Source organism: Leptonychotes weddellii, chromosome 4, assembly GCF_054177405.1.
Source record: "Leptonychotes weddellii isolate Sample4059 chromosome 4, ASM5417740v2, whole genome shotgun sequence".
Lineage (NCBI taxonomy): Eukaryota > Metazoa > Chordata > Mammalia > Carnivora > Phocidae > Leptonychotes > Leptonychotes weddellii.
This window is the reverse complement of record NC_138372.1, coordinates 29039912-29057448: the sequence shown is the minus strand read 5'-3', so window position 1 is coordinate 29057448 and position 17537 is coordinate 29039912. Positions and strand designations below refer to the sequence as shown.

Sequence of the window (17537 nt, the reverse complement as noted above, 5' to 3'; positions counted from 1 at the left end):
CAGTCGGTTAAGCGTCTGCCTTTGGCTCAGGTCGTGATCCCAGGGTCCTGGGATCGAGCCCCGCATCGGGCTCCCTGCTCAGCCGGAAGCCTGCTTCTCCCTCTCCCACTCCCCCTGCTTGTGTTCCCTCTCTTGCTGTGTCGCTCTCTCTCTGTCAATTAAATAAATAAATAAAATCTTTAAAAAAAAAAAAAAAGCACAGAATCAGAGGACTTGGTATGAGGTATTCAGATGGACTTTCAGAAATGGCCACAGAGTGTTAAAGTATTTCTGTCCCATGCGAAATCTCACCAAAGAGCACCCATGGCAGGGGAGGCTCTTGATAATCAGATGGCTAAGAGGGCGCCTCCCAAAGACACCAGTTGGCCTCTTTCTGCAACTCCTCCAGTGCTGGCCCAACATGCTCTTGCCCAGTGTGGTCATGGTAGCTAGAATGGTGACTACTTACAGGTTCAACAAAATGGACTTACCCCACCAAAGCTGCCCTGGTTAATGCCATTACCCTATGTCCAGTCTACCACTGGCAGAGACAAACGTTGAATACCCAATACATCATTATTCTGTAGGGATTCATCTAGCCACCTGATGCCATTTGATTCCTTGGGTCCTTCCCATCATAGAGGGCACAGTGATTTATCCTCATTAACACGACCAAAATATACCGTTCCAGGAATCAATAGCGTCTCTCACTGTTACACCAAATAACCCACGGGATTAGTTTCTTGTAGTTGCCATAACAAATTACTATAGAGGGCACCTGGGTGGCTCAGTTGGTTGAGCGACTGCCTTCGGCTCAGGTCATGATCCTGGAGTCCCGGGATCGAGTCCCACATCGGGCTCCCTGCTCAGCAGGGAGTCTGCTTCTCCCTCTGACCCTCCTCCCTCTCCTGCTCTCTGTCTCTCATTCTCTCTCTCTCAAATAAATAAATAAAATCTGTGGGGCTCCTGGGTGGCTCAGTCGTTAAGCGTCTGCCTTCGGCTCAGGTCATGATCCCAGGGTCTTGGGATCGGGCCCCGCATCGGGCTCCCTGCTCGGCGGGAAGCCTGCTTCTCCCTCTCCCACTCCCCCTGCCGTGTTCCTTCTCTCGCTTTGTCTCTCTCTGTCAAATAAATAAATAAAATTCTTTAAAAAAAAAAACAAATTACTATAAACTGGGTGACTTAAAACAACAGAATTTATTGTCTCACAGTTCTGGAGGTCAGAAATTCACCGTCAGCTTCACTGGGGCCTAAATCAAGGTGTCGGCAGGCCTGTGCTCCCTCCAGAAGCTAGGAGAGAATCGTTCCTTGGCTTTTCCAGCTTCCGGTGGCCATGCTCCTCCAATTCTGCTTCTGTCTTCATATTGCCTCCTCCTCTTCTCTGTGTGTGAGATTTCCCTCTGCCTCCCTCTCTTAAGAGGACATTTACAATTGGATTTAGGGCCCACTGGATAATCCGGGATTATCTCCCCATGTCAAGATCATTAACTTAATCACATCTACAAAGATCCTTTTTCCTTATAAGGGAACATTTACAGGTTCCAGAGATTAGGATCTGATATCCTAGGGTGGCGATTATTCAGCCCACTAGGCCCACTCACAGAACTTTTGCTTCTTGTCCCCACAGTGTTGGGCTCCACTCGTTTGGAGGTCTTTGTTCTCAAAGGAAGGGAAGAAATAGTTTTCATTGAATTGGAAGTTGAAACTTCTAACTGGCCATTCTGGACTTCTCACGCCACTAAACCAGCAAAGAAAGAGTTACCGTACCGGCTGTCTGACTGGTCCTCTTCACCAAAGGGAAATTGGGATGCTGTGCACAGTAAGGATGGGGAGGACTGTGTCTAGAACCCAGGGATCCTTCGGGCCCCTCTTAGTACTTCCTAGACAATAGTAAAAGTTAGCAAAAAGCTTTGGCACCCCAAACTGTGCAGGACCACGGAACATTCAGACCCTCCAGGATTAATTATGGGTCATTCTACCACGTAAAGAACCCTGACTAGCTGATGTCCTGGCTAAGGGCAATTATAGATGAAAGAATGACAAATACATACACACACACATTTACCCAATTAGCAAAATATATATATATTTTGTATATATACACTTACTCAACTAACAAGTATCTATCAACTATGGCACTGGGACCAGTTACCAGAAGGAGGTGTCCTGCACTTATGCATATTTTCTTCCTTGCTTGGTGTGTGTGTGTGTGTGTATTGTATACTAAGCAATTAGTTTCCTCCTCCCTCCTCCTTCTCCCCTATTATTTTATAAAAAGATTGTGATTGCTAACTTTACAGTTTACTGTTTATTTTTTTAAAAAGATTTTATTTATTTTTTTGACAGAGAGAGACAGGGAGAGAGAACACAAGCAGGGGGAGTGGGAGAGAGAGAAGCAGGCTTCCCACGGAGCAGAGAGCCCGATGTGGGGCTTGATCCCAGGACCCTGGGATCATGACCTGAGCCGAAGGCAGACACTTAACGACTGAGCCACCCAGGCGCCCCTACAGTTTACTGTTTAGTTGTAGGTGGGCTTCTAACTGATTTAGAGGAGTAATTAACATCATCCAAATATGGATTCAATGATGAACTCCTGGAGATAGATACATCTATTGGACGGTGGGACTCTATTTGAGGGGAGAGGGTTCGTGTCTTCATTTATATGCAGGGTAGCTTCATCTGATTAGGTGGAAGCTACTGTTATTATATGGAGGTTCAACTGTGTGTGGAATGATGTATATGGATCCTGAGTGCCCAAAGGGGTGGACTGTGCCAGTTATGAAGCTACGGTCTTTTAGTCCCAAACACAGCCTTCTGTACTCTGCTCTGGGATCCTGAAGCTGGGATTCTGCAAACCACATTACCTCTGTTGGCTGGCCTTGACAATAAGGGGCATTGGGGAAAGGTTGGAAGGCAGGAGGAGTGGAGACTTCCTTCTTCCTTTGACTGTAAGTTTATCGGCGCAGCCTAATGCCAATAGTTGACACCAGGCGTCAGCTGTTTTCCTGCGCTCCCAGACAAGCTTCACTGTACCCCCAAGAGGTACTAGGACCAGCCAGCCAGACCCCCTTTTCAGATTCTTGAGCCCTAGCACTACAGCACTCTCGCAATCAAGCCTGTGGGTTCTGCTAACCTCAACCTCTCCCCTATTCCTGCAGCCTTAAGAGAGACAGCTGTTGCCTGCAAGGATCCCCTCTCAGCTATCTTAGTGTTCTTTTTGCTCTTTGAGCCCCCCTACAGCAGTGTAATCCAGCCCCTTTTGTAAATTCTCCTTGTTGAAAACCTAGCCTAGTTTCTGTTTTCCTAAGTGGACCCTGACTGACACATACTATTAGGAAACAGGTACTCACTTTTCACTGGGGGCCCTAAGCCAAGAGCAGGTAAATGTGTAAGTACCAGGGGTCATCATGAGAGGTCAGCCTGCCTGAGAGGGAGGCTGAGACAGAAGGCAGAGCCCGGACACGTTACGCACCCAGCTCTAGCTGTGCCGAAAACCACTCTATCCACCTGACGGTTTAGTTATCCAGCCAGGCTAATAGGTTCCATTTTCTTTCTTTCTTTTTTTTTTTCTTTAAGCTATAATGCATTAGGTTTTTGTTGTTTACAACCAAAAGAGCGCTGACTAATCCAAATTTCTTCATCCCAACCCCCAGACCAGGTACGCCACCCCACCGCCACTGAACAGGAAAAGCAACCACCTCCTACTGAAAACTTTAATGAAACCAATAAGTTAATAAGTTAACAAAGTGAGGTACTTGCATGTCCGAGAACTGGGTTGTGGGGGGAACTCGGTCGTAGGAGGGAGGGCTTCATCCCAAATCTCCTTTGGTCACAGGGTAATCCCATTCTCCTGCCCCTCTCCACAGCTCTGTCTCTGAGGGGTTAGAGGGTGGCTCTCTGGGGACAGTGCAGTGCAGGTGAGGTGAGCCAGGACAGGCTCCATCCAGGGCATGATGGTCACATGCAGAGGGTCTGTTGGGGCAGAGGCTGGGCACCAGGGGACTGAGCAAGATCCAGCCCCAGCCCTGGTGCTGGTGCATGCAGGTCCCCAGTCATGAGATGCAGGCAGCTGGGCAGAGCCCCTGGTTCCCTGGCACCCCACAGAGGGTCACCATCGGTCCACTACCCATCATGCTCCTGCTCCCTGCATTAGCTTTGCAAAAGAGGGACAGAAGGGTCAGGATACCAAAGAGGTGCTGGGGGCCTGGAGTGGAGGGGGGGGACTTATGCCAGTATGGGGGGCTGCCAACTGAAGTGAAGAGTGAGGTGGAGAAGGCAGGGAAACAGGGCTTGTGCATGTCAGATGCACAGCTCGTGCTGGCCAAGTAGGAGTGGCTAGATGCATTATTATTCTCTCAGGGAGGGACAGTGACTAGGAAGGGGGCAAGTCTAGTGGAAGCGGGCCTGATAACCACCCTGGAGAAGGGCCTGGGGTCTTTCCAGTGCTGTCCAGCCCCCAGTGGTCTAGGCCTGAGCTGTGCTGTAGGAACGCCAAGGAGGGTCCTTGGGGGCAGGAGAAGCAGCAGTTAGGGCTCTTGGACCAGTGAGAAGTAGATGTTCTTGAGAAAAGGGAGCTGGTAAACCTCGGAGGTGAGGCCTAGAGAGGCCTGGGGTCACTTCAGAGCTCCCTCTCCTACTTAGATGGAGTGGCAGGCTTCCCCTTAGTGGACATCACCCTGCAAGGCCAGGCCACTGGCATCAGCTGCAGAGGTCCAAGGAAGGCTGAACGGCTGTGTGCGCACATCTCCAGGTGTGTGTGATCGTGTGTGTCAGGGAGTGTGAGACTTTCTGCATGTTCGGGGAAACTTTGGGTGACCATGGGAGCACTGTCCATGGGAGATTTGGAGGCAAATACAGAAACTTGTGCTATAATGTGTCTGGAGGGCCAAGGAGGGGAGTGGACATCCAGCAGGAAGAAGGAGCCCCTGGGAGGGGATACCTGCGAATGGGAAGAAAAGCCCAAGCACTGCCCTTGGGGAGGCAAGGGAGAAACAGGCCCCATGCTGGGTGAGGAGCGGGTGATAAGCCAAAGAACAGGGATAGGGGTCATGGCCAAGCAGCCTGAGACCAGCTATTGCTGGGGGCCCATCTCCCAAGAAGGGAGGGGCAGAGGGACCCCATGGGGGTCCCCAAAGTTGCATATTTAACATAGTTTGCATATATGGTGCCCAACTGCCTTGTGGCAGGGTCCTATGCTTGTGGGTACCTATGGGCACCTTGGGCCCACCCCCAAGTGGGGCGGGGACTTGGCGGGAGGGTTTCCCTGCTCGGTCCGAAGGGCGGGCCAGAGACCTCACCTTGCATAGCTGGAAGCTGGGTCAGGGCCCAGGACCCCAGCGCCCCACTCCCACTCCCGGGACAGTGCCCCTGCCAGGCGGGCCATGCAGGGCCTTGATGGAACGGGCAGGGCACTGGGGGGGCTCAGAGGCCGCGGGGCAGCCCCTGCTGCTGCCCTCCGTGTGGCCTGGCATCTCACGCTCCTGAGATGGGGCGGGTCGCTGGCACCCCCACGGCGGGTATCTCGCCCATCCAGACAGCTCAATACTGCAGGTGGCCTCTCTCCCCGCAAGGGAGCAAGTTCAAGTAAGAGAGGAGTCCGGAGGCCTCAGGGGGCGGGTCCGAGCGCCAGGCCCAGGGGCTGGCCGTGTGCTGCCCCGCCCCTGAGAAGCCCCTCAGTCAATGTTGGTGCTGACAGAGCGGGAGATGCTGAGCGTCTGTGCGGAGACGGAGATGTCCTCGTGGTCCACAGGACTGTGGTAGTCGGAGGTGATGTCGGGGTCGAAGAGCGGCACTTGCACGGTGCCCAGGCTGGCCGAGGTGCCGGAGCGCAGGCAGCGCGAGTAGAAGCCCAACAGCAGGTCCAGCTTGTGCTCGATGGACTGCACCTGGGGGCGGGGCGCGGCTGGAGGCGGGGCTTGGGGCTTGGGCGGGGCTTGAGGAGGAGCGCGGCCAGGAGGCGGGGTTTGGCCGGGAAGGGGCGCTTCTGGGAGACGCGGCTCCTCCCGCGGGAGGTGCGACCGGAAGGGCGGAGCTTGGCCGGAGGGCGGGACGAAGGTGGGAAGCTGGGGTTCATTCCCGGAGGGAAATTTAGTTGTGATTGGTTGGAATAGTCCGGGAGCTAGAGACAGACAACTGAGGAGGGCTCACACGGAAGTAGATGAAATTTAGAACGGGTTTATCTGAGACCACAGCCACCTGGAGGCGGGGCTTGGCAGGAGCGGGTGGGTTTATCGGGGTCGTCTAGCAGGAGTGGGCGGGCTTCCTGGGAGGCGGGACTTATCTGTGGGGCGGGGACCGGTGGGGCCCCGGACGCGTGGGCCCTGATCAGGCCTCCCTGGCTGGTGTTCTGGGCTGTGGTTCTGAGAAGTGCACCCTGCCTGTGCCCCGCGGCGTTCTGGAGCTTCTTGGTCGACGACCAGCTTCCGCCATACGAGCGAAACTCCATCCCATACTCACCTGCTTCTCCACCTTGACCACGCGTCCCATCATACTGATCTCATCCACCGCCTCCGTGTCGGAGGGTCCCTTGTCTCCCTTCTCTCGGGCCTTCCGGTCCCCGGACCCCCGGCCCACAATCTGGTCCACCCTGTGGAAGAAAGTAACTGTCAAAGGGTCCAGACACACGCCACCCGTCCCTCCCTCAAGAACTCTAGGTTGCCTGCTGAAAGGGGAGACACAGCCTGCACGGGTGGGAGGGGGCCATTTTGTCCTGACAAATGGAGACTGAGATGGATGGAGGGGCCGGGCCTCTGCTTTTTGGGTTTTCCAACTAGCCGAGCAGAGGGACCACACACAAGCATGACAAGTAAAGCAACTTCCTGGTGGGAGGACAGGTGGGAAGTGGTGGACTGGGAAAAGAGAGACCCAAACGGGAATGCGAGTTATAAGGTGGACAAGGCTGGAGCTGGTCCCACCTTATTTTTCTGCTCTCCCTTACAGCGTGATTCTTGAAAGCGTTTATCTCTGCCCACTGTCTCCAATTTCTCTCCTCCGTTTCTGTCTTAAACCTACTCCAATCAGGCTTTCATTCCCACCATCTCACCAGAACTACTGTTGCCAAGATCCCAAATGACCTCCATGTTGCTAAATTCGATGATCAACTCTCAGGCCTCGTTATACTTGACCTTTTAGCAGCACTCCAGCACTCGGCACATCTGATCACCCTTCTTCCCGAGCTTCCTTCATGTGGGGTCGCAAACACTACCTTCTCCCGGTTCTCCTCCTACTTCACTGACTTCTCCTTCTCACTCTCCTTTGCTGGTTCCTCCTCTACCTCCATGAAATACCGCAGGACCCAAGGCTCACTCCTGGGACCTCTTTTCCCTATGCACTCTCAGTAGGTGCCGTCTTCAGCTCCCGATTTGCAATGCCTCTGCACAGTGTTGACACAAATCTGTATCTCCAGCCCACAGCTCTCCTCTGAAGTCCACACGGCTCAGTCTAACTGCCAGAGCAACACTCCCTGTAGATGTCCAATGGGCCCCATAACCCAACAGCTCCCAACTCACCTGAGCCAAACCTGCTGCACTTGTTGCCTTCTCCGTGTCAACAAACGGCAACTTTTTCCTGTTGCTCGAGCCTCAACCCTTGGCTTCAGCCTCGACTCTCTTTTTTTCTCTTATACCCCATCAGAAAACTCTGTCAGCTCTACCTTTAAAATCTATCTGGAGTCTGCATACTTCTCCCCACCCCCACTGCTGCCACCTCGGTCCAAGTCCCCATCATTTCTTGCCTGCATGTCTGAGGCAGGCTCCTGACTTCCACACTCGCTCCCTTATAGGTCCTCCTCAGCACAGCACCTACGGTGCTCCTTTAAAAATACAGCTCAGATCTTGTCCGTCCTTTGCTCTAAGCTCTCCAAGGCTTGCACCTCCCCCTGGATGAACGCCAGCATGTGTGCAGTGGCCCACGGAGCTTTATACAGTCCAAGTGCCATTCATCAGGCCAGAACAGACACGTTGGGCTCCTCGCTGTTCCTAAAACAACACCCCAGACACCTGCCCAAGCCTTTGCTCTTCCCTCTGAAAACCCTTAAACAGCCACAGGGCTGGTTGCCCCACCTTTCTTCTTGTTTTTCTCAAATGTCACCTTCTTACCTATTTAAAATCACAAACCCCAACACCCTAACCCTTATGTTTCTCCTTAGCTTTGATCATCATCTGATATCGTCTAGTTTCCATCTTATTTATCATCTGTCCTCTTCCACTAGAATAAAAGCTGCATGAGGGCAGGGACTCTTGCTTTCCACCAGAGCCCAACTGTCTGGCAAGTAATAAAAGCCGAGTGACTATTTCTTAAGAGAACAAGAGAATGAATGGGCAGTGAGAATGCAGGCCACAAGAGGAGAAGGGCAAGGTGTAGGTGATTAGGGTCTTGGTGCAAGAATTCTTCCTATATGCTGGGTGGAGAGAAGAGGTGCGGGAGGGTTCCAGAGGCAAGAGGTGGGCAGCATTGAAGACAATTTGCCTATCCCCTTGGGAGATGGGAGATCATTGATTATTTTAATCCCATTATTTTAGGACCAGGAAACAGTCATCTAAAGACGTCGCCCGAGGAGTGCAGGTCAGTAGGGTTCGCACAGAGGACGTGCGGCTGGGTCCTTCTTCAGGCTCTAGACAGGTGCCGGGTCAGGCCTCAGTGGCGCGCTGTGAGCCAGAAGCCTTGCCCAGGCCAGAAACTCCAGCTCCCGCAGCGGCCCCTAGGCGGCGCTCGCGGCTCTGTTCGGGCGCGGGCGGGAGGCGGGTGGGGAGCTCGGGCCCTCAGTCCCCGCTTTGGGGCTGGGGCCTCGGCCTCACTGCCAGCGCACCCACCGAGCCTGCAGGCTCTTGATCCGGCCCAGCATGTCCAGGTGCCCCGCCGAGTACTGCTCGATGACGTCCTTCACGTCGTATGGTCGCAGTGTCTCCTTGAATTTCCTTTTGGCCACCAGGAATTTCAGGATCCTGCCGGGAAAGGGGGTCTCTGCGGGAAGGGATTCTTTTCCAGCCCCTTCTCCATCCCTTTGCTAACCTTTTGCCTAGCATGAGGGCACCTTCTGCTTGGGTCACTGCAAACAGCCTCTGCTGGGTCTCCCAGCCTCCCTGCCTCCCCACCACGGTCCACCCCCAGGCCCCGGATGTCTCTTTGGTATTTTTTTTTTTTAATGTGTCTAAATCTACAGTAGCATTAGCCTGGGAGCACAGGGACCGGGCCTGGTTTCTTCCTGCTAGCTGGGACACAGGGCAGACATCTGTGAACACTGGTGATCAAGACCGCTTGGGGGAAGACATTTTTGCATTCACTCCACAAATGCTTGTTAGCACCACTGTGCTGGACCCTGGGCACCCAAGAGGCATCAGACCCAAACCCTGGTCTCAGGAGCCCTGTTCTGGAGTGGGAAACAGGACACACAATTATGGGGTGACGAGGGCCATGTCAAGGAATGGAGAGAGCGGTCTGGGACGATGAGAAGGAGGGTCTCAGCTGGGGAGAGCAGAGGACAAGGCTTGAGAGTGATACTTCCCAAGGGCAAAAGGGGGATGAAAAGAGGCTTTCTGGACACAGATAGAGGCATGTGAGTGAGATTCTGTTCAAAGTAGCCGGGACAGAATGTGAAGCTAAGGGGTTGATCCACCTGGGGAGGTGGGGTGGCATGTAAGAAGACAGAGAAAGAGATTGGCCTTGAAAAGGAGGTGTGGGCAGGGGGAGGAGGTACTCTGAAGAGCCCCGAATCCCTGGCAGAGATTGGGCAATGGGCGGCTGGGGTGGTGGGGAAGGGTTTCCTCTGCGTTAGCATGATCATTCTGCCCGCCTGTGTGGGGGAATGCTCCAGAGGGGCAGAGTCTTGGGCAGGACAACAAGACCCAGGGGCTGGGCCTGAGCTGGGAGTGGGCAGCTGGGAGCAATTCAGGACTAAAAGGGACTTCAAGGTTCCAAGTCTGAGTCCAGAATAATTCCCATGGCTTAGGCAACGGGGTGGATGGTGGTGCCACTGCCTGAAATGGGAACAGGGAGGAAGAGCAGGTTTGGGGCATGCTGGGTGTGAGGGATCTGGGGGGTGACCAAGGAGACCTGACCCAGGCCAGGTGGCGGCTCGGGCGATGTGTTCCAGAAGCTGGTCACTTGGAGGAGAGAGACAGCATGTGTAAAAAGGGGGTGGGGAGAGGCCTCAGACTCTCTGGGGAGTGGCAAGGGGCCCAGCTCACTCTGATTTTACAAGGAACACAAAACAAAGAGGCTTGTGGGTAGATGCATCAGGCAGAGAGGAGAGGAGGTGAGCATGGAAGGCCTGGGCGTAAAGGGAGTCTCTGGAGCTACAGAGCTGCAGGCTGGAGACAGGGTCTAGGCCAGGACTCCACGCAGAGAAGCGTGGAAGCCAGAGCCATGGCTAAGGGGCTCAGGAGACTCTGGGCCACTCTTGTCAAGGCGGGGAGACAGCCAGTACAGTCAGCCCGACAGGGACTGGCAAACTTGTTTGACCAAGACCCACCATAAGAAATACATTTTACGGGGCGCCTGGGTGGCTCAGGCGGTTAAGAGTCTGACTCTTGATTTCGGCTCAGGTCATGATCTCAGGGTGGTGAGATCCAGCCCCCAAAGTCTTTGGACTCCACACTCAGCGGGGAGTCTGCTTGGGATTCTCTCTCTCCCTCTCCCTCTGCCCCTCCCCCTGCTTGTGCTCGCTCTCTCTCAAATAAATAAATCCTAAAAAAAAAAAAAAACAGAAATATGTTTTACATCAGAAGCCAGTACACACAAACACACACACACACACAACTGAAACAGGTTTCATCAACATTATTTGCCACTCCTGTGGGGGAATGCACTCTACTATTTTCTATTCCTTTTTGTTGTTGCTGTTAAATGCTGACCATGGCCCACTAAACTGATTTCACTAAGTTGATTTCAAACTGTTGTGACCTGTGGTTTGAAAAGCACTGCTCTAGAGGAAGCCCTGAGGGAGACAGACAAGCTGAGGTCAAGCCACCCAAGGAGAGAGGGAAACTTTGAGACACAGAAGCAAAAGGAGGATGAAACTGAGACACAGAGTTGGAGGGAAAGAGCACACAGGACAGACGCAGGGAGAGGCAGTGGCTGGTACACAGCTAGGGGGGAGGAGGGGGGAGATGCAGAGAGGACACTGCGGGTGGAGGAGAGGGACTGTGGTGGGCAGCCGAGCCTACCGCCCTAGCCAGCCAGCCCTCCAGCCGTGAAGAGGATGAGCAAACCCTGCTGGGAGCCATATGCCACCTCCCACCCCACCCACACTCCAGGGTCCCCACCAGCCTGCTCAGCCAAGGGTGCCAGGCGGGCAGCAGCTGGTGTGCCCGGGAGCTAGGCCAGGCCTGGCCATGAGGGCAGGCCCCAGATGGGGAGCAGCGATGGGTGGCAGACGGATTCGGGGGGGGGCACCTCAGGCCTCAGACTCACCTGACGGAGCGGATGACCGTCTTCACAGCCGGCATGACGTCATCCACAGTGAGCTCACACTGGTAGCTCTTCTCTTCTGCCACTTCCTCCGAGGGGCCCTCTGGAAAGTTAGGGGCCCGGGTGGTGGCGGCAGAAGGGGCCCCTCCCAACTCCTACCACCACCTGCCGAACCACCCTTAGAGATACCGATCAGGAGATAGAGGCTCAGAAAGGGTCCAGAACCTTCCTGCGGGCACAAGGCAGACCAGGCTCCTGCCTCCCTGGCTGCGTTACCCAGGTTGGAAAATTCTGGCTTCCTGCACACCCATCTGCCCTCTGACCAGTCAGGGTAAGAATCTGCCCAGTGGCCAGGTAAGTGGGAGTTGTTTTAGGGCACATCTGGTTTGGCCTGATGCAAATTAGGAAGGCCCACTGGTCCCACAAGGACAGTGAGCCTCAGAGACAAGGGACCTGAGACCTCTGCACATAATCACACACACAGCTTTATCCTTCAGCCAAGAGGGAAGGAAGCTCGAGGGGCTGGCCCCCATGCCCAGCTCTGCTGCTGGGGAAGGCCCTGAAAGCAAGTCCTTCTGTCTCCGGGGAAGAGAAACGCTTCTCCCAGGCTGGTGCACTGCACAGAGAGCAGACGCTATCCTTGCTCCATGGGGGCAGGAGAGGGTGGAAGGCCAGGCAGCTTCTTGGGCAGGGAAGCGGGGGCCCTGGGCACCAGCCATGCCCAGACTCTCATAGATCAGCACCTCCCAAAGACTGGTTTGTGGGATTCTGTAACTTTCCAAGAAGTGGCAAAGCCAGGATTCAAACCCCAGCAGCCTGGCTCTAAAGCCTGCACTCTTCCCCACTACCGAGCGCCACCTTCTGCATTCTCATTAGATTCTTGAACAGTCTTGTGCCCAGCAAAGCAGGTGTTATGACGCCCAATTCACAGACCAGGAGACCAGTGCCCAAAGATGGTCAGTCCGTTATAGAGCTGAGACTAGAACCATCTTTCCACCCCTGGCCCAGACTCTGTCCCTGCCCCGCCCACCACAGCAGGTAGGTCCTGGGCCCCAGGCCCCCAGGGGCTCACCCTCAGCAGAGGTGCGGGGTTTGAGTCTCAGGGAGGCCCGGAAGCGGGTGCGATCGTTGAAGCTCCAGCTTTTCTGCACCTTGGTGGGGCTGGCGGCCTCGCCCACCTGCTCGCTGCTTGGGGAGGTGGGCATCGGCGGAGGGGCCAGGTGCTGCTTGGAGGGGCCTGTCCGTCGCTGAGAGCTGCCCATGCGGATGCGGTCCTTGATGCCCATCCGGCTGCTGGCAGGGCAGGTCGGGTGGGGGAGAGAGCCACGTTAGCCGGAGCTGGGGATGGGTGTGCGTGGGGACACGGCTGACTTAGGACTTGGGGGTGGCTACTGGGTTTTGACTCTCCACCAAGTGGAGACTTCCTGGGATGGAACAAGGGTGTGGCGAAGGGGACCCTGACCCCTACAGGAAGCTGATGCGGGGTCAGTCTGAGCAGGTCCCCTCCCTACCCCCATCTCCCACCCCTCATTTTCGCAGACAGATATAAGGGGTGCACAGGAGACAGATGTCAGAGCGGAAGGAGTGAGAGAGACCCAAGAAGGGAGTCAGAGACAGACAGGAGGATGGGAGAGCTGGGCCTGGCACAGCTGGGTGGGTGGAGGTGGAGGTGGCCACCCCTTTGGGCACAGACAGGCTGCTGAGGGATGGAGAGGCTCACCTGGCCATGCACACTGAGAAAGGCCTCCAGGTCCTCATGGTACACAGAGGCAGGCTGTGTGGAGTTGGGGTGTGTGTGTGTGTGTGTGTGTGCATACATGCGTGCATGCCGTGTGACAGTGTGGGTACCCTGGTACTAGTGTATCTACATGTGTCAGTGTATATTTTCCTCCTTTCCTACTGGAGCTCTTTGATCCCACACTGGTCAGTCAGGTCAGGGCTTTAGGACCCAGTCCAGCTTTGCAGGCAGAACATTGCAAAACTCCAAAGGTCTGCATCACACAGGCTTCAGCATAAACAGGGCTGCCCAGGGGTGCAATGAGCCGGCTGCAGAGGGCCTTGGCCTTGTGGGTCTAGCTGCTGGGCCCACATATACGCCCTGGACATGTTTGGTGCCCGCTCTCCCGGTGAAGGTCTTAACCTGTGTTTCTGTGGTCTCCCCTGCCTGAGTTCTGCCTACCTGGATGGAGTTCACCCTCCCAGCTCCACAACCCCCACTGCCTAACGAACCCCCATTTTAACAACACCTACACACGTCTGTGTGCATGGGAACACACATGTGCGTGTCTGTGCTTGTGCTCAGACCTCCCTTCCCACACCCCAACTCCCCACCACAACCCCAAACCTTGCGGAGGCCCCAGGTTGCCCAGGACAGGCCCTGGTTAGCCATACCTGGTAGAGTAACTCTGTGTCCAAGAGTTTTAAGGACCACGTTCTCACTGTCTGAGTAGGACGTATGCAAAGGTCCCCCATCCCATGCCCTGGAGTGTCACCACTGCCTCCCTGCTGTGGCTTAGACAGGTTGGGGGCCCTTCCACCCCAAATGTCCAGGGCCCTGGCTCAGGAAAGCACCAGCCAGTCTTGGAGGAGGCCTAAGGTGCGGCATGGATTGGGGGAGGAGACTGTGTCACCTACTATCAAGGACTTTCAGGTCAAGAGTTGACCAGAGGACAGATTCTGGTTTCAGGGCTGGATGAGAGCTAGCGTCCCCCATACCCTGGGCATGGGGTACAGAGTACAGAGCCAAGGTACTGAAGTGAGGAAGATCTCGAAACCAGGGGCACCTTCGGGAAGGCAGCCAGGATGTAGGGCCATCCTTAGGAGTAGGGACCTCTGCCCTTCTAGAAGGGAGAAGTTATAGGTCATGGATTGGGGCCCCGAGGATATCAGAAGGGAAGGACGAGGCAGCCCCACAATCCAGCATGCCGTTTGCTGGCCCAGGATCCCCTCAACACATCCCAGAGATTCCAACCAAAGTTTGAGGTTGGCTCTCCCAAACTTTCCTCTGCAGAGCCATTCCTTCAGGCTCTCCTCATGCTGGCAAGCACCCCCCACCCGCCCGGCCCGTGCAACCCCTCCCTCTGTCCTCCACTCCTCCAAGAGGGAGAGCAAGAGGGGGGTGGAGAAGGCCCTGACACATAACCAAGGGCCTGGAACTCCGGATCTCTGCGCCCAGCACATTACTCCAATGACATTCTGGGGGAAGGGTGTGACCTCCCTGTCATGAGAAGTATACAAGCAAGACTGAGCTTGCTCTCAGCAGGACTTGGGGAGGAAGGGGTCTGGAGGCTTGTACTAGAGGCCTTGAAAGGTCCCTTTCCAGCTCTGATTCTGCGATGGTTGAAGGAGCTTCCAGCCTGGTTTGTGGGGTTCTGTAACTTTCCAGCCAGCCAGAGGCCCTGGGCTCCTCTTCAACGTAAGAAGGCACTGTTTTCCCAGGGGTGGCCCTGGATTCCAGCTCCTTGGGCAAGGCCCAGGAAATGGCTCACGTCAGCCTCTCTGGAGCCTAAAAGCTCAAACAAAATGGAAAGAAACCTGGCAAGCGGTGGACATCGGAAGAACTTCCCGTCCCGGGCTCCTCAGCACACGCGCGGTCCTGTCTGAATGCCTTGGCCCTTCCAGCTCTCTCTCGGCCGCTTTGTGGGGTGGGCTCCACATTTACCATCCCTAGGTTACAGACTGGGAAGGAGGGAAAGTGACCTGCCCAAAGTCCCAGAGCCCCTGTGGATGCAGTAAGGATCAGAACCCATTTTTTTCTGACTTGAGACACTGTTCTTTCTCTGGAACTAATGATCAGGAGAGCGTCTAGGGCGGTAACCACTGGAGGCAATTTTGCTCACTAGGCCCCAATCCATGAGCAATGTCTGGAGACATTTTTGGTTGTCACATTGGAGGGTGTTCCTGGCAACTGATCGAGGCCAGGGAGGCTGCGAAACGGTGCTAAATAATGCTTGTGACAACCCCCTCCCCCACCAACCAATGAAGAATTCTCCGAACCAGACTTCCATGGTGCCGAGGTTGAGAAACGGGTCTAAGGGGTCTGTTGATGCCTGGGACACGGATGGGCTAGGCTTGACTGAGGCTATCCTTTGGCGGAGGGTAAGCTCTGGACACAGGCTGCCCTCTGACTGCCCTGCTGGGTCAACCCCTGTGCTCGCATCCACAAGGAATGACTTTAAGGATTCCATCTGCTACCAAAGGCCAATCACATGGGGACAAGAGGCAGCCTACCCCTTCTGATGCTGCATACAGCCCCTCTCTTCAGGACTGTGGATGCAGCTTCATCGCTGGCCCCTCTGCCCCGGCCTTGCCCTGCCTGCCCATCATGCCCACACAGCCAAAGTCATCTTGCAAAAGGGCAGGTCTAACCCAGAGACTCCTTGGCTTAACCCTTCAGGTGTGTCCCCATTTCCATCAGCCATGGTTTCCAAGCTATTTTTAAAAATAAGACCTTAACTGCTCAACATCCCACACTGAACAAGGCCAACCATTTATATAGCACTTCCTATTATCCAGGCACATTTTGAGTGGAAGCAGATGCAATTACCATCCGCATGTTACACTGAAGAAACTGAGGCACCCAGGGCTTAAGGTGACGTTCCCCTTGCTAGCAAGTTGTGGCCAGGTTTGGATCCAGAACACTAGTTCCTAAGAGGCACTGTCTCTTGGATGAGCAGCCAGGAGCTCTGTCACCCATGTACTTATGGGCCTCTCAACCCACAAGGCTCCAGAAGCACTTTTGGGCAACCCAAGACTCAAGGAGCCCAGGCCGCCAGGCAGGGCCTACAGGATGGCGCTCATACAGGACTTTGGGGTTCTTCATGATCCAGCTCTGCCCCCGACCTCACTCCTGACCCCGCACTCTCTGATCTGGCCATGTTGGGCTGCCTGCTCCTTCCCCACGGCTGTTCTCTCTCTCTCTCTCTCTCTCTCTCTCTCTCTCGCCTCCTCACCATGATGCACCACGTGATGCATGCTGCTTCCTTGGCCTGGGATGCCCTCCCCCACGTCCACTCCTTTTTGGGGCCTCCTCTAGGTGAAGGGCCTGACCCTGGCTCTGTAGCGCCTCTGCTTCCTCCTTTCATTGCATTCATCACACTGAACAGCCCTTGCTCTTTGCAAGCCTCCAGGTGCCATCTTTCATTCATCCCTGTGTCTAGTGCAGGGCCCGGCACGTGGTGGTGATGCGGCTATCCAAGCTGGGCTCTAGAGTTAGTGAAAGAGGTACCAATCCCAGCTCCTCCAGGCATAGGCTAGGTCCCTAGGTGGGGCAGTGGGAAGCCAGGGAGCTAAACCCAAAGCCCGGCAAAAGTCAGAGTGGGAAGGACCCTCAGAGAGCCTCTAGTTCAATCTGCCCATTCCACACATAGGAAACTGAGTTCCAGAGAAGGGAAGCAATGTGACCCAGATCACACAGGGGGTCAGCGGCAGAGCCAGAACTCAACCCAAGTCTCCTACAGATGTCCCTCGTGGCAGAGTGGGCCCCAGGCCCATGCCCCCCGACCTGGCAGAGGCCTCCCCAGGAAGGTAAGAGGCTCGTCAGGGCCCCAAGGCAGACGGCAGGCGGCAGGCACATGCACCTTGTCCTTGGCCTATCCTGTCCCCCTCTCCAGCCCCCGAACCGGGTGGGGCAAAGAGGAGTGGGGACAGGAGGAGCAGGCGAGGGGGTACCTCGGTCTCCAGCTGGCGTGGATCCGAAAGAAACTCCGTTTATTACTAAACATCTGGCTGGAAGTTGAGAACAAGACACAAACAGAGGTTAGTGGGAAGGGGGCAGGTGGGCAGAGCATGGGGAGCTGCCAGGATGGGGCTGGCTTCCTGCGGCTGGTGGGAGAGAAGAACCCCCACCCAAAGCATCCTCCAGCCCACATCCCCAGAATGCAGAGATTCTCAAGATTTGCATCAGGATCTCCTGGGCAGCATGTTAAATATGCAGAGTTCTGTGCCTCTCCCCTAGAGATTCTCATTCCACGGGCTTGGGGAGAGGTCCAGGCATCTGCATTTTTTAACGAACACCCCACCGATGCTGATGCAGGAAGTCAGTGGACCGTGCCTTGAGAAACATCGTCTTAGCGCCTCATTGAAAAACCTCAAAGAGAGGAGGTGCTGGCCTTGGCAAGACCATCCCCCAGGAAGTCCTGCTTTTGGAAGTC

General features: G+C 55.1%; 1 protein-coding gene across 2 annotated transcripts in view; it reads right to left on the bottom strand.

Annotated features, from left to right (window-relative positions):
- Positions 1–3678: 3678 nt before the first annotated feature.
- The window catches only part of KCNQ4 (potassium voltage-gated channel subfamily Q member 4), a 53279-nt gene continuing 39420 nt past the window's right edge, over positions 3679–17537 (bottom strand). For both annotated transcript variants that reach the window (XM_006747208.3, XM_081818203.1), the window contains exons 10-14: positions 12458–12678; positions 11389–11488; positions 8790–8921; positions 6436–6565; positions 3679–5864 (exon numbers count right to left, since the gene is read on the bottom strand). In XM_006747208.3, the coding sequence (XP_006747271.3) occupies positions 5652–5864; positions 6436–6565; positions 8790–8921; positions 11389–11488; positions 12458–12678 (796 nt within the window). In that variant the 3' untranslated portion in view covers positions 3679–5651. The remainder of the gene's footprint in view (positions 5865–6435; positions 6566–8789; positions 8922–11388; positions 11489–12457; positions 12679–17537) is intronic.